Source organism: Mauremys mutica, chromosome 9 (assembly GCF_020497125.1).
Source record: "Mauremys mutica isolate MM-2020 ecotype Southern chromosome 9, ASM2049712v1, whole genome shotgun sequence".
In the NCBI taxonomy this organism is placed as follows: domain Eukaryota; kingdom Metazoa; phylum Chordata; order Testudines; family Geoemydidae; genus Mauremys; species Mauremys mutica.
This window is the reverse complement of record NC_059080.1, coordinates 28700343-28726868: the sequence shown is the minus strand read 5'-3', so window position 1 is coordinate 28726868 and position 26526 is coordinate 28700343. Positions and strand designations below refer to the sequence as shown.

At 53.6% G+C, this 26526-nt stretch overlaps 1 protein-coding gene across 1 annotated transcript; it reads left to right on the top strand.

Moving 5' to 3' along the window:
- The first annotated feature begins 1136 nt into the window (after nt 1-1136).
- Nucleotides 1137-20399, top strand: LOC123377041. The gene is made up of 12 exons (XM_045029430.1): nt 1137-1244; nt 1603-1682; nt 1976-2081; nt 2580-2675; nt 3383-3487; nt 3850-3985; nt 5038-5132; nt 5618-5770; nt 6597-6743; nt 19344-19491; nt 19671-19974; nt 20151-20399. Exons 2-8 carry the CDS (start codon nt 1648-1650, stop codon nt 5729-5731), a joined length of 687 nt encoding a protein of 228 aa, XP_044885365.1. The 5' UTR covers nt 1137-1244; nt 1603-1647; the 3' UTR covers nt 5732-5770; nt 6597-6743; nt 19344-19491; nt 19671-19974; nt 20151-20399.
- The last annotated feature ends 6127 nt before the right edge of the window (nt 20400-26526 follow it).

Below are 26526 nucleotides of genomic sequence, written 5' to 3'. Positions count from 1 at the left end.
GAGCCTCCCGCCAGTACCACCCTGGCCCCCAAGGAGCCTCCCACCAGTACCACCTTGGCCACGGAGGAGCCTCCCGCCATTACGACCCTGGCCACGGAGGAGCCTCCTGCCAGCGCCACCCTGGCAACTGCGGAGCCTCCTGCCAGTCCAGAACAGGAGTTGAGCAACTGTGTGACAAACACCAGCAGCTCCGCATACTCCTGCGGGGCCAGCAGCTCCTCTGTGGGGTTTGGCAGCCCTGAGTTTGAAGGCTCCCTCTTTGGAGGTGAGGGGAGACCCAGGGGAAAGGGAGAAGGACTGGGGCAGTGGGGGACTAGTAACACCCTGTGCCCATCGGCTCACCAAGATGCCGGGCCTGACCCATGTGAGCCCCACTAACACCAGTGGGGGGTGGCACAGCCACGCCCCATAGCCGGGGATGCTGGGTGGAGTCGGGGAGCTCCAGCCTCATGTTGAGGGGGGGCTGACTGCCATAGGGCCCTGAGGCTGATGGGGCTGAGGCCGTCTCTGGGAGGGGCAGGGTGGGGCCCTCGCCGCCATGGGGCTCCTTACAGAGAAAGGGGAAACATGGAGTCTTCTCTGTCCACTGCATCCACCCAGCAGCAGAAGGCTTTAAACTTTCTCCTTCCCTCCCTGGTGCAGAGACCCCCAGTGCCCAGGTGTCATGGGGTGAGGAGGAAGAAGAGGAGGAGGAGGAGGATTTGTCTCCCATCACGGTGATCCAGCAGCACCTCCAGGGCAGAGCTGAGGTACAAAAATCCCCCAGCTGCGCTGCCACCAAGTCTGTCCTGCTCCTTGTTCCATCCCCACCCAGGCAGGGGGGCCTTGTACCAGAGAATCCCTCACCCCCAATGGGGGGACACATCTTCTCTGTTATCTGGCACCCCAAAGTGGGGACATTTGTCCCACACGGGCCAAGGTTTCCGCTCCCCGCAGACACTATCCCAGTTACAACCCCATGTCTGTGCAGGGCGACACTGGTTTCGGGAAGGGGGCGACTTTCCCTGTCCAACCCCATGGAGGTCCTGAGCCCTGGAGCTGGTTTGGGTTGGGCGGGGAGGTCCCTATGTAACAGGCTCTCTCTCTCTCTCTCTCCCCCCCCACCCCACTCCTAGTTGGTGGCGGACAGGGCCAAACAGCTCCGCTTCCTCCACGCTGTGCCGCGTCTGTGCTTCTCAGCACAGAAGCAGGGGCGGGACACCCTGGAGCCCCTGGTCTCCAAAGAGGCCCTCGAGAGCATTGCGGTGAGTGGGACCCTGTGCCTGGCCCCTGGGGCGAGGGAGCCAGACATGGGAGGAAGCGTTAGTGGGGCCGGAGCGGGAAGCAGAAGACAGGGGTTCCTGGGGCGGAGCACTGGGGAGCAGGGAAGGGGAGAATTGTGACACTGATGGGGAGCTGGCAGTGGGGGAGGGGTGGGAGGAGTTTGGGGGGAGAGGGGAAAGGAAGTTTGATGGATGGGAGGAATGGGGGGGCCCAGCTGGTTGGGGGTGGGGGTGACACTGGCTGTTTCTGCAGAGCACTTTGGGCTCCTCCCGGAGAAGTGCCAGTGCATCTGCAGGGCCTGAGTCTCACATGCAGTTTTGTTTCCTTGGGGTCTCCCAGGAGCTGATTGAAAATCTCCCTGGTCCGTCAGAGCCAAGCTCCATCATGCCCAGCTCCATGGCCGCAGTTTGCAGCCTCAGGTACCGGGACCCTCCCATCCAGCTGCCCTAACCCTGGTGCTGACCGGGCCCAGAGCCAGGAGTCACAGCTCCTCCCCCGCCTAGGTTACCCCCGGCTGTGGCTGTTCCCATCCCCCAGCAGAGGAGGCGGGAGCGTCCCCTCTTTCCTGGCTGGGGGGTTGATTTCACTCCAGGAACGTTACAGCGGCCGGCCGTAGGGAGGGGATGACTGCGGGGGAGGGGGTCATGCCCATGGCAGTGCCAGCGCCACGCTGGTGCTGCAAAGTGTACGACAGGCTCCTCTCTCCTGCCAGCAAACTGAAGCCACCGCTTGCCCTGGAGCTGGAATCTCGCCTCCTGCGGGCTCTTCTGAACAGAATGTACACCCTGGGCACTGGACAGGACACCACACACTTCCGGGTAGGTCCTCATCCTACTTCTCTGGCCCAGGAGCAGGAGTAGGCTCTGGTCCCTGCTCCCTCGCTTTGATGGAGCTGCTGAGAATAGGGGAGGGGTGAGCAGAGCTGGGAACAGGCCTGGGACAAACTGGCAGGGGGGGCCCCTTCCCTCCAGAGGAGATTGCATTACCCCTCCGTGGCTGATCCCAGACCTTCCTCCTCTCCCCATTCTCTGATCTCCTTCCTGGACTCTCCCGGGGATCCTACCTCCCACCCATTGAGTTTGGCTGATCCATACGCTGCTGGATACCAGGCCCTGCACAGAGAACTGCTAAGAGCAAGGACTGACTAGGCAGCAGGCATCTGGCCATGAACTCTTGCTAAATATCCCTGGAGTGATGTGAATGGGAGAGGCCAGGATGTGCCTTTTGAGTCTTGCCGGGACTCCTGGAGAACCCTCCTAATTGTCCCCTGACTGGTGTAGCCCCATGTCCCAAGACGTGCTCCCTCTTCTTTGCAGGCTCTGTACATCAACTATTCGCAGAGCCTGGTCATCCTGCTCAGGGGCCTGCTGACAGAGACCCCCACCATGGACAAGCTGCAGCACCTCTTGGAGGTGAATAGAATGGGATGTTCTGGGGTGGAATTGCCCTTGAACCCCGTGGGCGGGCAGCAAAGGAGAGACTAGAAGAGCCATGTTTCCATTGTGTCCTTCCAGCTTGGACCCAGCCGGCCATGCTTCCCAGAGCTGCCAGTGCAGGGGGAAGGAGCTGGGACTGTCAGCCAGCGCTCTGCGCGGTTGCATTAAGCACTAACAGTGAGCACCAGGCCTGGCTGGAGACTGAGAGACTGAAACCTCTGTGAGATGCAGGACATGGGCTTCTGAGAAAAGTCACTGGCTCCTCTCTAGGGAGACCCTGAGATACAGGAGGAGCCTCAGGGAATCAGCTCTTCTGTCCTAGGGACACTGCAGTTCCCGGAGGGATTGTCCTCACGGCCGTTCCATCCATCCTACCAAGGCCTTTGCAGCTGGGGTCTGGGGTCCAGGGCATGTGCCTTGATCCTGACGTGCTGATCATGGATCAGGGGTTCAGAGCAAATAGACCAGCCCCAAGACTGACCATTGTCCCAGCCTGGAGAGACAAGGAGCTTGTGCCCAGCAAGATGTGGGCAATGTCATGAACCCCCTTTTCAAGCTCTGCGACCAGGGCTCAGCTATTCCACCCTGAGCACAAAGTCTCAGCCCCTTGGGGAGGGGGAGAGACTTGTTTGTAGAGCATGTACGCCTGCCCGCTGACCCTCCCCTGCCTCCTTCTCCCGCAGCACATCCATCTCGCTCTCCAGTCAAAAAACACCCAGGAGAGAGCCAGGGCCATACAGACCAGCGCTGCCCTGCTCCAGTTTGCCACCTCCCTGCCTGGATTTGACGTAAGTGACCTCTGACCCCAGCATCCTGCAGAGTCAGGGCTTGAGTCAAGTTCCTCATCCCCTGGCTAATTGGTCCCCCCTGGGTCCGTAAGGGACTGCGTTCCATTGGCCGCTGGCTGGCAGGGTCATGCCTGGCCTCAGGGCCCTTGTTATTCTGGAGCAGCGAGGCAGCGAGTGCTCAGTGAGGGCCCTTGCCCTGGTCCCTTTGCTCCAAGCTCTCTTGGGGGCACAGAGGAAGAGGGCTCTCGCTCCTCTCCCCCAGCGCCTCCTACAGAGGGGTGGGAGCAGAGCTCAGGTCCAGGGGTGCTGGGGAGCTGAAGGGAGAATGTTGATGGATTCCCCTCTCCTCCTCCTTCCACCAGACCTCCTCCGCCTTCTCTAAGGCAGGCGAATTCGTGCTGCAGCTGGATCTCTGTATATCCCACCCAGCCAGTGACATCAGTCGGCAAGCCAGGGGTGGGATATATTGGCTTCACTGGCTCCTGCTTCAGAAGAGGGGTAAGAAACCCTGCTGGGCAATGAGACCCCATGGAAATGAGCCTCTCGGAGACTAGCTCCAGCTGGCCATTGGGACGCCTGTAGAACTAAGCAGGGACGGCTCCAGGCCCCAGCACACCAAGCGCGTGCTTGGGGCGGCAAGCCGCGGGGGGCACTCTGCCGGCGCCGCGGGCGTGGCAGGCAGGGTGCCTTCGGCAGCTTGCCTGCGGGAGGTCCGTTGGTCCCACGGCTTCTGGACATCCCGCAGGCACGGCTGTGGGAGGTCCGCCGAAGCCGCGGGACCAGCGGACCTCCCGCAGGCAAGCCGCCGAACGCAGCCTGCCTGCTGTGCTTGGGGCGGCAAAATGCCTAGAGCCGCCCCTGGAACTAAGGCCTCTCTGTTTAGACCCGCTGTAGCGGGGAAGAGGAACCCCAATAGAAACAAGGCCACTCCTTTGAGACTCCCTCTGCTGGGCAATGGGACCCTACAGAAAGAAGCCCCCTCCTCTGAGACCGACCCCAGCTTAGATGATGACTCTTTCTCTCCCCCTCTCTCTGAATTAGGGAGATGAGTGTGAAAGTGCCAGGGAAATTGGCTGCTTTATCTCAGAGCCCAGCTCTGTCCCCCAGCCCAGGGAAATCAGCCCACCCATGGGGCAGTCAGCTTGTGAGGGGACAGGAACGGAGCTATTGAGACACATGGAGGGAAAGAGCCCATCATGAGGACAGGGACAGGAGCAGGGACCACAGGGGACGGACACAAAGCTTGTAGGATGTCACCATTTGGGTAGCCAGGGCCAAATCCTGACTTCAGTGGGTGTGGGGGGAATCTCAGTATTAGACACCCCCATGAACAGGCACCCACTCCCAGAGCACAATGACCGCAAGGGTCACATGACAACTGTGATGGCTGAAACAAATCCCCCTTCTGGTAGTAACCTGCCTGGTACGGACCCTGCGATTCCATTGGGCCATGGATGCCACGAGGAGCCTGGCCAGTGTGCACCCAGAAGGAAACAGGCACTGAAAGTGGAAGGCCAAACCTCCCCAATGGGTGTGTCTTTCTCCCCCAGGGCTCAACACCAGAGAGGCACCAGACCTGTGGTGCCAGGATGGGCTCCAGGACCCTGAGCGTCTGGGGTACAGAAACCTGGCCAGGGTGGGCGAGGTAAGGACTTTCCGCCGGTGCATTGCAGCAGCTCAGGTGTGGCGCTGTCTCCCCCTGCAGTGAGTGTGTCATGGACACAGGGCAAGAGCCTACTCCTTATTTCCAGCAGAGTATGTGAGGCTCTTGGGAATGTCCGTGGGGTGAGGCGTGGGAATGAACCAGATCTAAAAGACCCCGAACCTCTAGTGGGTGAGCTGCAAGAGCTATCACTGCTGGGAGCAGCAGGGGTCCTGGGTTGTCTGTGTGAGCTGGGTTCCAGAGCGTGCAGACACATTCCCAGCATCTCATGCCACCTGCGGTGAATCCTGCTCCAGAAAGAGCTATTTGAGGCCTCAGTGCCTTCAGCCTCCTACTGAAGGGGGTTCCTGGTCCATGGGACCCCAAAGGTTGGCTGCTCCAGGACTCTTCTCCACCTTGTGAGACACTAGAGGGATTTGGAGCCTGGTTCTGGGCCATTGCAAGGGCTCTGGTTCTGTTGGTTTTAGGTCTTCAGAGAGATATTCACCGAAGACCAGAAGAGCACTTTCCTCCAGGCGGGGCTGCTGGCCATCCACGACCCCCTGCTCCGTGTTAGCCAGGCTGGCCTGGTGCTGATGTAGTCCATCTTGGGGGAAGCCGGCCAGCTGATAGGGGACAAGGTAACCAAAGAGGGATCAACTGGGGAGGGAACCCCAGGGCCTTTCGCCTCCAGGCCATTGAAAATCACTCCCATCCCATCCCCATGCGCTGACCAGGGAGCAAGGAGAGGGTGACCCCAGGCTGGTGCCATTGGTCAGTGCCAGCTTGTCCCCTGAGCAGCTCAAAGCAGGGCAGACCCAGCTCTCCAGCAAGGCTATTTCCTAACAGGCATCACATCAACACAACACACTGCCATTGCTCATGCTAGGGGCTGCCAACTCCCCTAGCCACCTCTGTGAGCCTTTCATCCCCCTCCGGGCCTCAGGCCGGTTCCTAGTGCTCTGGTATCATGTTATCCCAGCCACCACCTGCTCTGGGAGAACTGGAGGAGTCAGTCAGCAGAGGCTGCTTAAGTGCCCCATTCACCAGAGCTAATGTCCATGGCATCATGTTAAGGATGGGGGAATCCCTTGGGGAAAGGTGTCCACTTCCTCTCACCCCACGCCACTACTGCCCAAAGCCTCCCAGCCCCTCAGCTGGAGGGGGCGAGGTTGGCTGAGGGGACTCTGGGGAGCGGAGCTGGATTCCCGCTGGGTTGGGAGGTAGAACCGTTCTCGCGGGGGGACTGAGAGGAGTGGGGGCAGGAGTTCATTCCACAATGGTGAGAGAGGGGATGGAAGTCACTAGAGAAGAAAGAAGATTTCGCCTCGGGGATTGGGTGGGGGAATCTGTCCCTCAGACATGGGGAGAGGTGGAGAGGAAATTTTGCTGGCTGCTGGCGCCGTTAATACCCTTCGTTCTCGTGGGTGTCCGAGTCTCTGATTGATCCTTGTTCCCTTGCAACAGGGGGACATTACAGCAAAGATCATGGCCGAGCTATTTACCATCAGGTGCTTGCGCCAGGTCCCCAAAGCCCTGCAGGGGCTGTGCTCCGTGGGGCAGCACTGAAGACCCCCCCGCCTTTGCATAACCAGCTCCCACCCCCTGCTTCAGGTACTGCTCTGTCTCACTGTGCCTGGGGGGAAGGGCTGGGGGGCGCGGCCATAGAGCCCGCAGCACTGAGAGAAACCAAGGCCGAGCACCTCGCTCTGAACACCCTGCCCCACCCCAACCCCTGGAGCTGGGGCCAGGCCAGATACTGGTTCAGAAGAATCAGGCTGTGGGGCTGGCCCAGAAGTGAGAGCATCCACAGACGCAGGGGTTATGCTCAATAGCCATTGCAGTCTGGGACGGGTGGCCTGACATGGAGCCCCTCCCCTGTCGTCACTGCTCAGACCTTCCCATGGCCTCGTGTCACCCCTGATGCAGCGAATGTTCGACCATCCCCCACCTGGGGCCCAATCCACCCACCTGGTATCTGAACCCTTCCCAGCCAGGAATGAAACTCCTCCCGAACACTCTGGGGCAGGGAAGGATCCTCCCCATCTGGCAGGTGGGAACTGAGACGCGGAGGAAGTGCTGTGGTCCTGGTCACACAATCCTGGGTGTAGATCTGGGAAGTGAACTGGGTCCCAGCCTAGAGCTTTTCCCCCAGAGGCACCTTTGCTTTCTGCCCTTTATTCTCCCCTCCGGCTAGGGGGTCTGTGAGTGTGAAATGAACAGGGAGGGTGACGGGGTCCTGGCACATAGCCTGGATGGGAGCTCCCCTTGGCTTGGTCCCCAGGCTCAGAGACATCTTTGTCATCCTGCTGTCCTTCTTTTATTGCTAGGAAGGGAGTCCCCCGATGACGGGTCTCCAGGGCTCCAGTAAGTCATCCTCATTCCCGCCTGCATGTACCACCCTGCCCTGCCTTGCTCCACCCTCCGGTTTCTTCGCTGTTGACTCTGGCTGGACTCTTGACTCTGGTCTCTGGCTATGACTTTGGCGTGACCCTTCTTGGCTTCAGATTTTGGTTATGAACCCCGGCTCAGTATTCTCCTTGCCTTTCTCAAGCCTCACTCCAGGCCCTCCACCCACCCGTTCCACAGCATTGCCTCCTCCTCCTCCTGATCTTCCCCAACCCCTCGGATTTTGACAACATGGATTCGACCTTTGGCGTGGATATGGACTTTGGCTCGTACTTCTGACCACCCGGCTTTGACCTCTGGCCTGGATTTGGACACTGGCTCTGGTTCTGCCTGGACATGATCAAGTATTCTTGACTTGGACACCCAGCAGCAGTAGAAAGGCCCCACCATTACTCAAACCCTAACTCCGCCCCATGACCCCTTAGTCCCTCCCACCTGTCACCGGAAGTCCCACCCCATGGGGGTATTACTTCATGGTCAAGGCGGCCACATGACTGGAAGCAAGGTGTGTCATGTGACCCCTCTAAGAACTCCTCCCACCACCCTCTACCAATCAGGATGGGGTTCGTCCCAAAAGGACCACCCCAAGAGGAGATTTGACCAATCAGGGCGAGTTCTGGGGTGGGGGGATGACCCGTCCAGACATGGGTCTTGTGACCCCTCTAAGAACTCCTCCCACTGCCCTCGACCAATTAGGATCGGTTTTGTCCTGACAGGACCACCCCAAGAGGAGATTCTGACCAATCAGGGTGAGTTCTGGGGCAGGATGACCCGTCTGGGAGTGGGCCGTACGACCCCACTAAGAACTCCTCCCAAGGCCCTCTGCCAATCAGAGTGCAACACCATTACCTCATAAGTCCCAGCGCTGGACAGACAAGGCCATCTCTTACCAAGGACACATGTTTTAGAAATCATGGGAAGGCTGCTGAGAGGAAACCTGGACTCCTTCACCACCCCCGTGAGAACTTCGGACTCTGTCTTCGCCCCGAGGGTCTTTGACCATCCGCGGAGAAATCTCTACATCAGCGACAGTCCCAAGGAAGAGGAGGGAGCGACCAAGCAGAGCCCTTTGGCCCAAATGTTGATAGATACGCTGGAACTCGAACCCAAAACCCAACTGCTTGTGAGACACCCCAATGAGCATGGTGGCCTCTCTTTGTCCACCCCCTTAGAGGTGGAATGCGATTGCGGCTTGGGGGAGTCACCGGCGGACAAGGTGAACACAGGTAAAGGAATGATTAAGTCAGGTGTGAAAGTAATTTCCAGGACTTACCGGTACTGCCGGAGTCCTGAGGGGGCGTGGCCTCAACCGGAAGAGGTGGGGCGTCTCAAGATTTAAAGGTCCTGGAGCATCGGCTGTGGCTGGGAGCCCCAGGGCTTTTAAATCAACCCGGGGCTCTGGCAGCTGGGTTCGGGCATGGATTTAAAGGGCCCAGAGTTCCCGCCACTGTGGGGAGCCCCGATCCCTTTAAATCCCAGCCCCAAGCCGGCCGCCAGAGCTGCAGGGGGAATTTAAAGGGCTCTGGGCTCCCCGCAGCTGTGGGAGCTCTGAGCCCTTTAATTCCCGGCCCCAGCCTGGGTGCCGGAACTGCTGGGGGCAATTTAAAGGGCTCTGGGCTCCCCGCAGCCATGGGAGCTCTGAGCCAGAGGTGACAGTAAGCCGGTACGGTCCAGTACAGCGTACCAGCCAGAGCCAGTATGCCATGCCGGACTGCACCGGCGTCCTCGGCGGGGATTTAAAGGGCTAGGAGCTCCCGTGGCTGTGGGGAGCCCAGAGCCCTTTAAATCCACCCCCTGCAGCTCCGGCGGCCAGTCTGGTGCTGGGATTTAAAGGGCTTGGGGGTCCCCGCAGTGGCAGGCGCTCCGGGCCCTTCAAATCCCGTCCCCAGCCTGGCAAGGCTCGGGCTCCCCGCAGCAGTGGGAGCTCCGGGCGGCCGGGCCCTTTAATCCATACCCAAACCCGGCTGCCAGAGCTGCGGGGGGAATCTAAAGGGCTTGGGGCTCTGCGGTGGCCAGAGCCCCGGGCCCTTTAATTTGCCGCAGCCGCTGAGTCCTGGGTTGATTTACAGGCCCTAGGCTCCTGGCCACAGCCGGTGCCCCAGGACTTTTAAATCTTGAGAGGCCCTGCCTCTTCCGGTTGAGGCCACGCCCCCTCAGGACTCCGGCAGTACCGGTAAGTCCTGGAAGTTACTTTCACTCCTGCTCTGAGCCCTTTAAATTCTGGCCCCAGCCCAGCTGCTGGAGCTGTGGGGGGGATTTAAAGGGCTCTGGGCTCCCTGCAGCCGCAGGAGCTCTGAGCCCTTTAAATCCCCGCCGAGGAAGCCGGTGCGGTCCGGCACGGCGTACTGGCTCTGGCTGGTACTCCATACTGGACCGTACCGGCTTACTTTCACCTCTGGATCAAGTTACGGTCGAGGTCGTGAGAAGTTCCAATAGAGCTCTGTTGGCCGCAGTGCCCATGAGGGAAGGTGGTACATTCCGTTCCGTCATGACATTCATAAACACATCCCATCTTTAAAGTCCATGTCTGCTAAGAACAGAGCGCGTCTGGGTCACGGCCCGGACTAAGTCTAGCATGTTAGAACCATTAACCACAGAGCCTTTGTACACAAAAGTCCATTTATTGTTCCATGAAGAGAGATTTGTAGCCTGGCCCAGCTTCTTTAGCAATACTAATGCATTTTTCTTAGAACGCTTCTTCATGTTATCCAGCACCTCCTGAGCAACAGAGTCTGAGGTCTTTGGTGTTTCTGAGGGGTTGGCAGTTACATTCTGTCTCTGTTCTGGTAGAAACAGACTGATTTTCACTTTATCCACATCGCTCGGCTTCACGTACTTTAGGCACCTTTGAAGCTCGGTGATGTAAGGTTTAGCCTTTTAGTATTCAGCTAAGTCAGTTCTTTGAAGAACAGACTCATTTCAGCATCCAATAACCGAGTTGCGGTCGGTCGTTAGGCCCCCTGAGGATACAGAGGTCACCAGTGTTCTGAGCGAAGTGTCAGATTTTTCCCAACTCTTTTTAGAATGCCGTTCTTTTAGCCCCCTGGGGACACAGTGTCCATCAGTTTTCTAAATGAAGCATCAGACTGTTCCCAAATACTAGAATATAGGGGAGCAGTGACGAGCTTATGGTTTTGGGAGAATGGTTTGTCAGTCCTTGGTGTTTTATTCACAACCCCACGAGCGCATGCTCCGGGTTTGTGAATGTGAGCGTTTTCTCAGGGTTTGGTGTGGCAGTGGCCTCTGAGGAACTGGAGTTGTGGTTGTGTGGTTGTTTTTTACCAGAGTCTTGTTTTGCCCTTGGGTTTGACGGATATGAGGTTTGGACTGCCCGGATGCTTCATCTGCACTCTTGTGCTGTTTTGCGTTGTTAAAGGTCTCAAAGCAGATTCCTGGTTCTTTGGCGGTTCTGGAGGAGGTGTCCTTGTAGCGCTGACTAAGCATTGTCAGAAAAGTTGCCCATGCCTATGGGGGGTGGAGGGAACCATTTTACAAAACTGAACGTTACCATCTTTCGCACCCACACCTATGTATTCACTTCAAATACAAAACCTCCTAGAACAACCCAACCAATAAGCAAAATATATTTACTGGGCTTCATCCATCCCTCAGTCACTGATCCTGGTGAATTTTCCCTTTCAGCTGTCTCGTTCCCTTTTCTTTTGAGCTCGTTTTCCCTCTGCTCTAAGGATCTCTCATGTTTTCACCGTACTGTGGAGCAAACAGCATTATTATAAAACACATGAAACCGTCTTGTAAACTTAAAAACTAAATATTCATTAGGGTGTTTTTTTGTTTAAAAAGTCACAGCTTTAAAACAGATCATCCATTTCAGGCTGTACAACAAACACAGGTTTTGAGTTTATTTCTACCACTTAAAAACAAAACAAAAACAAACAAACAACAACAAAAACCTCAAAAACATTTTTTAAAAATACATTTTGCAGAATAAAAAACCAAACTGCTTTTAAAATCCATTCTAAACCACATTTTGCACAGGAAAAAACCCTGTTGGTTTGAAACAAAACAAGTACTTTTAAAACCCTACACCTATGCCTTGCACAGACCCCTCTCACACACAAAACAGCAGCTTTAGAAAACACACCAAACCAAGTTTGCAGCCATATACTTTTCAATAACCCCCCATGCCCATGCATTTAAAAGGCCCCTGCTTGTTCTGTCCTCCAGCCATGTGTGCTTGGGCCTTTGGGTTAGTTAGGAGATTCCCCACAATTGCCTCAAACCCATTTTTAAAAACACATCACATTATGCACAGTAAATAAAAACTTTTTAGTTTGAAACAAACCAAGTACTTTTAAAACCCTACACCTATGCCTTGCACAGACCCCCTCACATACAAATCAGCAGCTTTAGAAACACACCAAACCAAGTTTGCCTCCATATACTTTTCAATACCCGCCCCCCCCCCCCGACACCGCCCATGCTTTTAAAAGCCAGTTGCAAAAAGGTTCCCTTTCACTATGGGAGAAAGTGTTGCAAGCACATGCTTGTTCCATTCCCCCCATGTGTGTTTGGGCCTTCAGGTTAAAAAACAAGCAAAAATGTTAGTTACTATTACCACCAAATCCCTATACAAACTGTGTAATAACTAAAGTTTTTTAAAACAGTATTAAGCACAACTATAGTTAAAATGGGATCTGTAACTTTTTGTGCGGACTAGACGGCCAATATCAATCCGTGTCGTGGAAAAACGACCCCGCGGTGTGTTTGGATCAGAATCGCCCGAGGCCCCTTTATTATGAGCATGCGGGGGGTGGGGGGGGGACCAGAGAACTGGCGTCCCCCTGAATAGAGATTTTTCAACAGGTTTTATAGCAAAAAACCACAATTAGTGATACACACGTCCTTCTTCACATGATTCCCATCACTGGAGAAATGCTGTGCAAGTGAGTGGAGACCCTGACTGTGTTTTAAAGAAAATAACCAAACCAGAAGGTGCCTGCAATTTTTCCACTCCAGCTGTAAGCAGGTTATTTTCTTTAAAAGCATGGTCATGGGCTCCACTGGTTCAGGCCTGGTCTACACTAGGCGTTTAAATCGGTTTTAGGAGCCTAAAACCGATTTAACGCCACAACCGTCCACACTAGGAGGCACCTTATATCGATTTTAATGGCTCTTTAAATCGGTTTCTGTACTCCTGCCCGACGAGAGGAGTAGCGCTAATATCGGTATTAACATATCGGAATAGGGTTAGTGTGGCCGCAATCGACGGTATTGGCCTCCGGGAGCTATCCCACAGTGCACCACTGACCGCTCTGGACAGCATTCTCAACTCGGATGCACTGGCCAGGTAGACAGGAAAAGCCCCGCAAACTTTTGAAATTCATTTCCTGCTTCCCCAGCGTGGAGAGCTCATCATCACAGGTGACCACGCACAGCTCATCAGCACAGTTAACAATGCAGTCTCCTGAGAATCGAAAAAGAGCCCCAGCATGGACCGCTCGGGAGGTAATGGATCTGATCGCTATATGGGGAGAGGATTCAGTGCTAACAGAACTGCGTTCCAAAAGACGAAATGAAAAAGTATTTGAAAGAATTTCTAAGTCTATGACGGATAAAGGCCACAGCAGGGACTCCGTGCAGTGCAGAGTGAAAGTTAAGGAGCTCAGACAAGCCTACCAGAAAACCAAAGAAGCAAACGGAAGGTCCGGGGCAGGTCGAAAAACATGCCGCTTCTATGCTGAGCTGCATGCAATTTTAGGGGGCTGCGCCACAAGTACCCCACCCCTGACCGTGGATTCCGAGGTGGGGGTTGTAATCTCTGCCATGTCAGACGGGGAAGATGAAGATGAAGAAGAGGAGGAAGACCTCGCAGAGAGCACACAGCACTCCGTGACCCCCAGCAGCCAGGAGCTTTTTATCACCCTGACGGAATTACCCTGCTCCCAGCCCTCACAAGCAACTATTCCAGAGAATGACGCCATGGAAGGGAGCTCTGGTGAGTGTACCTTTGCAAATAGCAAACAGTGTTTTTTAAGCAAGCCTTTTTTAATGATTGATTTGCCCTGAGGACTTGGGACGCATTCGCAGACAGTATAGTTACTTAGAAAAGTTTGTTAACATGTCCGGGGATTGAGAGGAAATCCTCCAGGGACATCTCGATGAAGCGCTCCTGTAGGTACTCCAGAAGCCTTTGCAGAAGGTTTCTGGGCAAAGCATCCTTGTTCCGCCCACCATGGTAGGACACTTTACCATGCCATGCATGTAGCAAGTAATCAGGTATCATTGCGTGGCAAAGCATAGCGGCGTATGGTCCCGGTGACTGCTGGCATTCAAGAAGCATGCGCTCTTTATCTTGTTCTGTTATCCTCAGCAAAGTGATATCGTTCAGGATAACCTGGTTAGAAATCAGGAATTTAAGTAAGGGGGGGTGGCCATTTTTCTACTGGGTTCGTGGAATGCAGCAGCTTAAAAAAAACACTTTCCTGCACGTAGCGAAGCGGGGGGAGGGGAGGAGTGAAATGCCGATGATCTTTTCTGTTTGGTCACCGGCGAGGCGATCTTCCCCAAGCTACCGGACAAGCAGTGGGTGGGGGGAGGGGGAAGGTTGTTGATTAGCAGGGAGCTAGCGTGGTATTAGCCATGCGTTGGGGGGGGGAGGGGTAAATCACTGAGACAGTGGCTTACCATGGCCGCATGCAAGCTGAATCCTGATGCCTGGACCTGTGTCTGAGATCTGTAACCCAAGAGTTGCAAGCAGGCACTATTAAGATGAAAAATGCGACCTTGTAGGGAAATCACATGTGCTATGTAAGGTGAATAGTGCTTTTCACTGTGAAAGAGTATAACCATTGTTCTGTAAAATGTATCTTTCTAAATATTTATCTCCCTCATGCAGCTGCAAATATTTCAAGCGTCCCTCCTCCATCCCAAAGGCTAGCACAGATAAGGCGGAGGAAAAAGAAGACGCGAGATGAGATGTTCTCGGATATTATGGAAGTTACACGCAATGAAAGAGCTCATCTGAATGAGTGGAAGGACGTGGTTTCAAATTACAGGAAAGAGGCCAGTGAACGTGAGGACAGGAGGGATGAACGTGAGGACAGGAGGGACAACCGAGATGAGAGGTGGCGGCAGGAAGACCGGCAGGAAAATCAGCGGTGGCGGCAGGAAGATCAGCGGTGGCGGGATGCAACTCTGGGGCTGCTGCGTGATCAAACTGACATGCTCCGGCGTCTTGTGGAGCTTCAGGAACGGCAGCAGGATCACAGAGTGCCGCTGCAGCCCCTGTATAACCACCCTCCCCCCTCACCATGTTCCTTAGCCTCCTCACCCAGACGTGTAAGAACGCGTGGGGGAGGCTCCGTGCACCCGCCCACTCCACCCCCGTGGACAGCCCAACCAGAAGGATGTCGTTACTCTGAATTTTATTTTTTTAATGGCCTTCTCCATCCCTCCTTTCCTCCTCCCAAAGCACACCCTTACTTCTCTCCCTCTTTTTATAATGAATCAATAAAGAATTCATGCTTTTTAAATGAGTGACTTTATTTGCATAAGTAAGCTGTACTCGAAGGGGGAGGGGGAGTTGCTTACAGGGACTGAGTCAATCAAGGGGGTTGGGTGTTCATCAACAAACACAGCAGTCACACTGTACCCTGGCCATTGATGAAGCTCGTTTTCAAAGCTTCTCTGATGCGCACCGCTTCCTGGTGTGCTCTTCTAATCTCCCTGGTGTCTGGCTGCGCGTAATCAGCGGCCAGGTGATTTGCCTCAGCCTCCCACCCCGCCATAAAGGTCTCCCCCTTACTCTCACAGAGATTGTGGAGAATACAGCAAGCAGCAATAACATAGGGGACATTGGTTTGGCTGAGGTCTGAGCGAGTCAGTAATGTGCGCCAGCGCGCCTTTAAACGGCCAAATGCACATTCCACCACCATTCTGCACTTGCTCAGCCTGTAATTGAACAGATCCTGACCACTGTCCAGGCTGCCTGTGTATGGCTTCATGAGCCATGGCATCAAGGGGTAGGCTGGGTCCCCCAGGATAACGACAGGCATTTCAACATCCCCAACTGTTATTTTCTGGTCTGGGAAGTAAGTCCCTTGTTGCAGCCGTTTAAACAGAGTAGTGCTTCTGAATACGCGAGCGTCATGAACCCTCCCTGGCCATCCCGCGTGGATGTTTGTGAAACGTCCCTTGTGATCCACCAGTGCTTGCAGCACCATTGAAAAGTACCCCTTCCGGTTTACGTACTGGGTGCCCTGGTGCTGCGGTGCCAAGATAGGGATATGGGTTCCATCTATCGCCCCCCCACAGTTAGGGAATCCCATTGCAGCAAAGCCATCCACTATGGCCTGCACGTTTCCCAGAGTCACAACCTTTCGTAGCAGCAGCTTAGTGATTGCTTTGGCTACTTGCATCACAGCAGCCCCCACAGTAGATTTTCCAACTCCAAATTGATTCCCGACTGACCGGTAGCTGTCTGGCGTTGCAAGCTTCCACAGGGCTATCGCCACTCGCTTCTCTACTGTGAGGGCTGCTCTCATCTTGGTATTATGGCGTTTCAGGGCAGGGGCAAGCAAGTCACAAAGTTCCATGAAAGTGCCCTTACGCATGCGAAAGTTTCGCAGCCACTGGGAATCGTCCCACACCTGCAACACAATGCGGTCCCACCAGTCAGTGCTTGTTTCCCGGGCCCAAAATCGGCGTTCAATGGATAGAATCTGCCCCATTACCATCAGGATCTCCAAAGCGCCGGGGCCCGCGGTTTGAGATAATTCTGTGTCCACGTCCTCATCACTGTCATCGCCGCGCTGCCGTATCCGCCTCTTACTCGCCTCGGTTCGAAGGTCCTGGTTCAGCATATACTGCACGAGAGTGCGCGAGGTGTTTAAAACATCCACGATTGCGGTATGGAGCTGAGCAGGGTCCATGCTTGCTGTGCTATGGCGTCTGCACGGTTCACCAAGCAAAAAAGGCGCGAAACGGTTGTCTGCCGCTGTCAGGGAGGGAGGGAGGGGTGAGGCTGTACCCAGAACCACCCGCGAAAATGATTTTTGCCCCATCAGGCACTGGGATCTCAACCCGGAAATGCCAAGGGGCGGGGGAGGCTGTGGGAACTATGGGATAGCTACGGGATAGCTACCCACAGTGCAACGCTCCAGAAATCGACGCTAGCCTCGGACCATGGACGCACACCACCGATTTAATGTGTTTAGTGTGGCCGCGCACACTCGATTTTATAAAATCTGTTTTACAAAACCGGTTTATGCACATTCGGAATAGTCCCGTAGTGTAGACGTACCCTCTGTTAGTTCTATGCCAAGCCTCCTCCTAAACACCATCATCCTCAGAGTCCTCTTCAACAATTTGTATCGGCATTGAGCAAAACCAAGGTGGGCCCGGTTCATCTTCACTGCTTGATGCAACGCTGTCCACGGCCTCCAGGTCCTCTAGAAAGGCATCATCGAACTGTTGAGAGATTTTCAGAACAGAAACAGTGTAAGCACCCCACTGCTTGTTTTTAGATTTACACAACCCCCGGTTCCTTACCCGTTAAGAAGTGATTGCTTCTTAATCATTCATTTACCTGTGTGATATCTTTTCCGTTCACCTTGTCCACTGGTGACTCCCCTGAGCCTCAATCACATTCCACCTCTAAGAGGGGGACAAAGAGAGGCCACCATGCTCATTGGGGTGTCTCACAAGCAGTTGGGTTTTGGGTTCGGGTTCCGGCGTATCCATCAACAGCTGGGCCGAAGGGCTCCCCTTGGTCACTCCCTCCTCTTTCTCGGCACTGTCGCTGATGTAGCGCTGTCTCCGCGGATGGTCAAAGACCCTTGGGGCTAAAACAAAGTCTGAAGTTCTCATGGGAGTGGTGAAGGAGTCCATGTTTCCTCTCAGCAGCCTTTCCACGATTTCTAAAACATGTGTCCTTGGTAAGAGATGGCCTCATCTGTCCGGTGCTGGGACTTATGGGGTAATGGTGCTGCACTCTGATTGGCAGAGGGCCTTGGGAGGCGTTCTTAGTGGGGTCATACGGCCCACTTCCAGACGGGTCACCCTGCCCTGGAATTCTCCCTGATTGGTCAAAATCTCCTCTTAGGGCAGTCCTATTGGGTCAAAACCCATCCTAATTGGTAGTGGCGGTGGGAGGAGTTCTTAGAGGGGTCACATGACCCACTTCTGGACGGGTCACCCCCACCTCAGAACTCACCCTGATTGGTCAAATCTCCTCTCAGGGTGGTCCTTTTGGGATGAAACCCATCCTGATTGGTAGAGAGTTGTGGGAGGAGTTATTAGAGGGGTACATGACCCACTTCCGGACCCGTCACCCCCACACGTCAAATCTCCTCTCGGGATAGTCCTTTTGGGGTAAAATCCATCCTGATTCATAGAGAGTGGTGGGAGGAGTTCTTAGAGGGGTCACATGACACATCTTGCTTCCAGTCATGTGGCCGCCTTGACCTCGGAATTAAAACCCTCCATGGGGCGGGACTTCCAGTGACAGGTGGAAGAGACTAAGGGGTCAATGGGTAGGGCTTAGGAGGGTCAAGGGGAGAGGTTAGGGTTTGATTGATGGTGGCGTTCCTGATAAATACCAAGATTACGTGGATACCTTAGAAAGAAATGTGGACTCGTTACCTCTGGACCGGGACTATGACTGCCCTATTGACCTACCACCTTGATTGAAAGTTGCTTTTTCCTGTATTTACGCATTGTTGGGACAAGAATTAGTGGATCTCCCTGCGTAGAAGTCATGAAAACCGGTCCTAAGAGCAGGTCCTTTTTGGGAAGAAGAAATGTGGGACTCTGCTACGCCTCTCTTTAGACAATCAGCTCCTGAACAAAGTGATCATTTGAAACCATTACCCTCTGTTGTGAATCCCACAATTGTTGACTCACAGGAAATCTGCAAAGGTTTTCATCAAACTTCATCTGCAAAGATTTCCAGTCTAACGCTTGTTTGGGCAAGGGACAAATGGATGACAGATTTCAAAATACACTATGGACTTTTTAACAGTCTGATGTGCTATTTGAGCCAACTAATGGTCCCCTGATCTTGTAACACTTCATCAGTGATGTATTTGGGGACAGTGTCATCTATTCGGGTGACATACGTCTCTTTTGGAGAACCCAGAGCAGCACACGCAGCACATCCGAACTTGGAGAGGTTTCAGCAGCATGGTCTCAACACAGAATTGGAAAAGCGGAACCTCCAGCCAACTATCCACAGAGTTTTTGGGGTACATCCTCTCCCCAGAAGGTGTTACGATTGATCCAAATAAGGTGGAAGCCATTCATAAATGGGGCGAAGTTGGAAGTCCTCAAGAAGTGCAGCGCTTCCTAGACTTCACTCATCCTGTGAAATCGAGACATGCAGGCTCTCAGTGATGCTTAGACAGAAAACCACGCACCCCACACAGAGCTTGGAACCACCCACTCCCAAGTTGTCCTGAGGAGCCATGATTTCTCCAGGAGCTGGGTAAAGGGCACAGAGATCAGTTTGTCAAAGGTAGGGGAGGATCGTATGAGGAGAGGGTCTGAGAGGAGGAGCATGGGCTAGGCTCTGTATTTGGGCTTGGCAGGGATCAAGAGAAGAGACAGGACTGTTAGAGGGCAATGCAAGGTGCGAGGGGGGTCGAAGATGGGGGCAAGGCCTGAAAAGTTCAGCTACTTTAGATCAACTGTGCCAGAGAATCACTGGTTGAAGTGACTGAAAGCTCTGAACTGGAGCTGGCCAAAATCCTCCTCCTCAGATGGGAACATCCCAAAAGACTGCAGAAGCTCAGCCTCTGAGGTGAACGTTGTGGTCCTAACCTCTCTCTGCTCTGTACCTCACAGGATTCCAGCCAGCTGTTCCAATCCAGGAGGAAAACTGTGCCACCGAAGTCTCCCAGCACCTGTGCAGTGAAGTGCCACTTAAACCCGCTGTGATGCACAGACCTGGCCCTGGCTGTCTGCACAGGGCTGAATTTCAGCCCTTCAGAGTGTAAGGAAATAATTGTCTGAAGGCCTTTTTCTTTTTGGATGTCTGTCTAGTGGGAAAGAACCACGGGGATTTTTAACCTGTTTTGCTTCCATGCCTGGTGCGTCAATGATGCAGAGAAGTGCTGATGCATTGGTTGATTTCCCCACCTCTTAATCTACTCTCTTCTTCTCTTTTAACAGGTATTCTAAGGGCCCCCTGTGCGTCATATGGGCATTCTTGGGGGTGCAGATTGCATCAGACCTGCACCTGAATAAATAATAGTGACTGAAATATGCAGTCACTAAAGTTCTGCAGCCAAATTCTCAGAAACCTTCCTCTTCAATGTAGGATCAGGGTTTTGGTTTGAACTGATTTTTTTAAAAAGTGCGAAGCAGATGCTACACTGTAAGAAGAGGAAACAGAAGCAAAAACTGAAAGACTGTTACTGAAACCAATGAAGAGCTGCAGAGAGTGAAGACCCGGCAAAGCAAACAAATGAATACTGTGAGTAAATAACCTGAAAGCAAATGGGGAAGAAAACCTTATCTGGGTAATTGTGGCTCTTGGGGCAAAAATCGGGTTTCTGGTATGTAGCCTGGCTGAGATCATCCCTTTTCCCTGGATCCGAGACCTGGGATTCAAATGTCATTCTCTGTGTGGTGTCCTTATTTTATTCCTAGGAAAAGGATCCCCAAAGGAGGTGTAAGGATCCTGGACTCTAATGTCTGCCAGAAGCTTCAGCCACCTTCACAGGTAGAAGTCACTGTCTTTCCTACAATGCCACTAGTGCTCTTCCTGCTCTCCAGATCTGCTCCCTTCAGCAGGACAAAGACACCCCTTAACTCCCCGAGTCCTGGTTTCCTGCCATTCAAGGGGCTGAGGGTTTGCATTGCCCCCACCCCCACCGTCAGAGACTTTTCCTATGGGAATCTCCCTAGAGCAGGGGAGAAATCTGTTCTTCCATTAGAACCAGTCTGCTCAGTAAATCCACCCACACTGACCTCATCTCAGCTGCTTTGTTTATCCAAGATTAGTGGTATCTTTGGAAAACCTTTAGCATGTCGGGGTATGAGGTGGAGCAGGGGATGCAGGAACTCCAGCAGATTCCCCTGAAGAACACCACCCTGTCTTTCTCTGGTCAGGTTAGAGTTCACCGTCCATTGCGGAGATGAAGACTGGATGGGAGCTGCTGGATTGACCTAGATGTGCCATGTCCTTGTGTGGATGAAGGACCTACATCTCAGGGGTGGCCAGCAGCAGATGGAACACATGTGTCCAGGAATGGGCTAAATAACCTACATTGAGAGGTAAGTAAAATCATGGCCACATGTAGACATCACAGGAATTGGTGGGGATTGACCCAGGGTCCTTCAGCACAAGCCCCTCTCACTCACTGTCAACAAATCTTGCTCCACCCACTAGACCACACCCCATTCCAGAGCCACAGAACCCAGGAGGTCTGGTTCTCAGACCAGGCCTCACATCACAAAGCCAAACCTCCTCCCATTATGTGCGCTGTAGAAGGGACAATTGGCAAAAACCCCTCTACATTCCCCCTGTCAGAGACTGCAGCCACGGGTGACAAGTGAATGAGCTGAGAACTCCCCTGTGGGAATCCGAGGGGCTGCACATTTGGGGTTTCACAGGGACGGCCTCTGGCAGCCATTGATAGAGTGTTCCTGGGAGGAGATTTTCCATCTCTAACAAAGGGTTTCTGTTCTCCCAGATCTCAGCCGCTCAGGAGAATGCGGGAGAGCCAAGTGCTGATGGGCTAGAGGGTCCCAGGAGTCGCTGTGCAGCAGGGGCAGTGTCTGCAGTCACCATGGGCCAAACCCTGTGCTCTAGACAACCCAGGCTGTTTCCCTGGATTGCAAAGGGGACTTTAGCTTGGGGAATCGGTGCAGGTGCCTGTGTCCATAACTGGGATGTTTTCATGAGGCTACTCAATGGTCCATGAAGCGCCATGCAAGCAAGGGGAGAATGGACATTGGAGAGCGAGGTTGGGACCTCTGCAGAGCTGCTGCAGTCAAACATCCACAGCCAGAAGAGAGACGATGGGAAACTTGCTTCTATGGCTGTCCACAGCAGCAACAGCTGTCTCAGAAAGCTCTGCTCATGCTCTAGCCAACAGAGGCAGGACAAGAGTCACACAGTGAGAGCCTGGGTTGCAATTAGCAATACACGTTTTTTTCAGTGGATTATGCTGCCCTGACCTCAATGGCTGACCTCAATGGGAGTTAGGTTCTCCGTGCCCACAGGACAGGGCTGGCCTTACCATGAGGCGAACTGAGGCGGCTGCCTCAGGTGCCAGACTGTGGGAGGGCACCACTAGGACCCAGAGTGTAGAAAATTGTGTCTGGTGCTGGTGTGTATGTATTCTCTCTGCTCTAGACACACAGAGATGGTGGAGTGCTGTGCTGGAGGAAGCGGGGCACAAGAGACATAACAGGCAGGCATGAGAAAAGGGGAGAGGGAATAACAGAAAGCAGCAGGAGCTGCAGGGAGAGAGAGGAGGAGGAGCCTCTTATGTACCTCTCGAGCACCCCCAGGAGCCTGGACTGATTAACACCAGCTTCTCAGGGAGTTTCCTATTTCCTGCTGCTTCCCTGAACCTGCTTGAGGAGAACAGGCAGTCAACTGATGTAGTAGGAGCCTGGTAGGCCCTTAAGACGCTGATATCTTCCCTCACTCAGGCCCTGCTACCAGCCTGCTTATTTGTCCCCTTCAATGGAGTGTTGAGAGCCACTCTAGCTGGCACAGAACAGCAGTCATGAGTGAAAGAAGAAAACGCCCCTCTGGGGCAGCATTCAGAAAAAGAAAGCAAGCAAAGGAAGCTTTTCTGTCTAAGTAGGAAGGAGCTCGCCTGAGATACATAGACACAAATGTTCACAGTGAGCCTTCTGGCCCCAGTGAGGATGTGAGTGGTGAGGAGATGCCTGATCTTCCAGTTAGTCAGAGTGCAGGTGACCTGGCAGCTACTGCAGCATCCTTATCTCCATCTCAAATGGATGTAATCATGCACATTCCTGAAGAAAAGTGTAGCTCAGAGAAGAGTTTGGTGGAGGTGTAAGAAACAGCTGCTGCTGAGTTTAGTTCCTTAAGTCTAGATGATCCAGGACTGTGGACCCACTTGAGCAGTAGCGTGAGGGGCTTCCTTGTACTGCATGGGCCACAGCAAGTGAAAAACTTCATGTTCCCCAAAGACAATGAAAAGAGAAGTTTCCATCCAACACATTCCTGGTGTGAAACAGGGCCGCCCAGAGAATTCAGGGGGCCTGGGGCAAAGAAATTTTGGGGGCCCCGTCTATAAAAAAATTGCAATGCTATATTCTCCTGGGGGCCCTTGCGGGGTCCATGGCAAATTGCCCCACTTGCTCCCCCCCACGGGCGCCCCTAGGAAAAATAAACCTTCTGCATTTTGGCACAAACCCAGTTTTGAGAGAACTTCTTTACAAGGTATCACTGGTTCTCAGCATCAGCTAGTGCTAAAAGGCACTAAAGCTCATTAAAAGGGTTGGACAAATATTTTCCATCAAAACTTTTTCTCGATCGAAAACTAGGGGTTTTTAAAAAGCAGAAAAAAATCACGGACAATGTCTGTTTTCCTTCAAAATTTGTTGTGGTTTTTTTGATTGAAAAGCTGAAATTAGTCTGCCAAAACCTGAACATGGTTTGAGGTTTCAGAAGTGTGTGGCCAAATATTTGCTGCTTGCTGTGTTTGATTGTTTAAAGAAACAATAAAAAAATTCTGCTTAAAAAAATCCAAAACTTTTGAACCACCTCAGCTTGTAACCAAACACCTGAGCCCATCCAGGCAGAGATTTTTCCAGGTTTCTGATACTCTGCTGGCTTCCTTGACTCATATCTGTCTCCATAACTTTGGGTTCATTTAGGTTCGAACATAAGAACAGCCATACTGGGTCAAACCAAAGGCCATCCTGCCCAGTATCCTGTCTACTGACAATGGCCAATGCCAAGTGCCCCAGAGGGAGTGAACCTATCAGGTAATGATCAAGTGATCTCGCTCCTGCCATCCATCTCCACTCTCTGAGAAACAGAGGCTAGGGACACCATTCCTTACCCATCCTGGCTAACAGCCATTAATGGACTTAATCTCCATGTATTTATCTGTTTCCTAGAGAATGGCTCCATGTGGTCCCTCACAAACTGGAGACGGTTACTGTGGGTTTGTCTTTACAATAGCTTATGTACATACTCCACGAAATGAGCATTTGAGCTTGTTCCAGAATCTGGGATGAGCCTATGTTGTCCAAACTGAAATGCTCAAAATAGCACATGCATGTGAATGGACACAGGGTGCTAAAATTAAATTAATCCAGGGGTTCTCAAACTGGAGGTCAGGACCCCTCAGGGGGTCACGAGGTTATTCCTGGGGGTCGTGAGCTGTCAGCCTCCACCTCAAACCCCGCTTTGCCTCCAGCATTTATAATACTGTTAAATATATAAAAAAGTGTTTTCAATTTATAAGGAGGGGCGGGTCGCATTCAGAGGTTTGCTATGTGAAAGGGTCACCAGGACAAAAGTTTGAGAACCACTGAATTAACCCCTCTGAAGCCTCAGGGAATGCAGGGGAGAGGGGTCTCCCTTGGTAGGGTTGGGAAGTATATTGCTCTTCTCATGTGATCCCTCCTCCAGCGGCTAATTTTAAATGAAGCTACCCTCCCCTTACATGAATCTCCCTATGGCACTGAAATTAAATATAGACTATAATTTGGCATTTGAGAAGTGAAAGGGATGGTAGCCCTAATGGAAAAGCTAACAGCTTGGCTCTTCTGCAAGCCTCAAACTGCTGAATGAGCTTTAGGGTGGGGAAGGCTGTGCCTCCCAAACAGCCTAGCCCTACCCCCTATCCAACCCCCACCCACTTCCTGCTCCCAACTGCCTCCCTCAGAATCCCTGACCCATCCTGCTCCTTGTCCCCTCACCGTCCCCCAGAGACGCTGTAACCGGGTCAGCCTCACCCCTGCGGCGCCTCCTGCTGGTTGTCCTTGGGAATTAGCTCAGTCCAGCGTCCAGAGCGCCCTCTGCAGGCTGGTGATCCGCCTTCCAGCTACTGGCCCCCGTGTCCCTCTCAGGACCCTGGTGCCCGTTCAACTGGGTCTCCCCCTCCCAGGGGAACCTCCCACCCCACTATCCCCACTTTGCCTCAGTATTGGCTACTGCCAGTCATTGTCTAACCCCACACCCTGGGGCAGACTGCAGTATCAGCCTACTCATCACAGGCAAAGGGGTTTGGACCTGCTGCCTTTGCCTACCCCTGGGTTGCCCCTTGCAACCCCCAGTACCTCTTGGCCTATAGCTAGGCTGCAGCCGGGGGCTTTCCAGGCTGGAGCTCCCCAGCTCCTCAGCCTTTCCCCAGCCCTGCTCCACTCGGGTACTCTCTCTCAGCTCCCCGCAGCCAGGCCCATCTCTTTCTGAATACAGAGAGAGACTGTCTTTCTTCTGGCTCCCCTGGCCTTCTTATAAGGCCCTGTTGCTCAGTTTGGGGCATGGCCCCAGCTGCAGCCACTTCCCCCAATCAGCCCAGCCTAAAGCCCCTTCCCAGGGCTGTTTTAAAGCCCCAAAGGGCAGGAGCGAGTAGCCATCCCACTACAGATCCCCATCCCCCCAACCACCACCCTGGGACCCCACCCCTGCTCCCTATCTGCCCCAACCCCTATCCACCCCCCCAAACACCCACAACCCAACCCCCCCATTCCCTGCCCTCTGACCACCCCCCCAACCTCTGCCCCCTCCCTGTACCCTGACTGTCCCCGGGACTCCCTGCCCCTTATCCACCCCCCGGCCCCAGCTTCTTACCCCCGGCTCCCTCCTCACCCAGAACCTCAGCGCCTCAGCTGAACAGCTGCAGCGTGTGGCCGGCGGGGCCTGAGCCCCGCCCCGCTCAGAGCCGCGTGGTCAGGGGGCGGGGCTGGGAGCTCCACGCCGAGCGGAGGCAGCTGAGCTCAGCCTGGAGCTCGCAGCCCCTCCCCCTCCCCACGCGGCTCTGAGCGGGGCGGGGCTCAGGGGCCCCGCCGGAGACACGCTGCGGCGCTGTCTGAGGACAGCGCTTGATGCGCTAGGGCTCCAGGAGAGGGGCGGAGGCAGGAGCCTCCGCTGTTCTCTTGGGGGCCCCTGCGGAGCCCGGGGCCCGGGGCAAATTGCCCCCTTTGCCCCCCCCTCTGGGCGGCCCTGCGGCTACCCCTCTGATACTTGTTACCATGGATAATTACTCTCATCATTAAAACTTTACACCTTATTACCAGTCCGAATTTGTTTAGCTTCAACTTGCAGCCATTGGATTGTGTTAAACCTTTGTCTGCTAGATTGAATCTTATTAAATATTTGTTCCCCATGTTGGTTGTATAAACTGTGATCAAGCCATCCTCAACTTTCGCTTTGTTAAGCTAAATAGATTGAGCTTTTTGAATCTGTCACTGTACACCACGTTTTCTAATCCTTTAGTCATTCTGGTGGTTCTTTTCTGAACCATCTCCAATTTATCAACATCCGTCTTTCATTGTGGCCACCAGAACTGGACACAGTTTCACAGCAGTGGTCACACCAGTGTCACATATAGAGGTAAAATAACCTCTCTGTTCCTATTCAAGATTCCCCTGTTCATGCATCCCATGATCAGATTAACTGTTTTGGCCGCAGCATCACACTGGGAGCTCATGTTCAGCTGTTTATCCACCATGACCCCCAAATCATTTTCAGAGTCACTGCGTCCCAGGATAGAGTCCCCCATTTGGTAAGCCTAGGTTTTTGTTCCTAGATGTATACATTTCCCACTCTATTCTTCAATGCACTGTTATATACACACACACACACACACACACAGAGCTCAGACCCCACATTCCCTCCACCTGTTGCTGTAGCACTGATTTGGAGGTGGGGTGTGATTTCCCTCCAAGGCCTGACAGTAGTCCACGATGGAAAACAGGCAAACAAAATACTCGTGCAGCCCAGAAAACAGTCTGGGCTTACTCCGCTGTTCCACACACAGCAACAGGTAGAGTCTCTGTGAAGGGAGCTGAGTTCCTAACCCCCTGA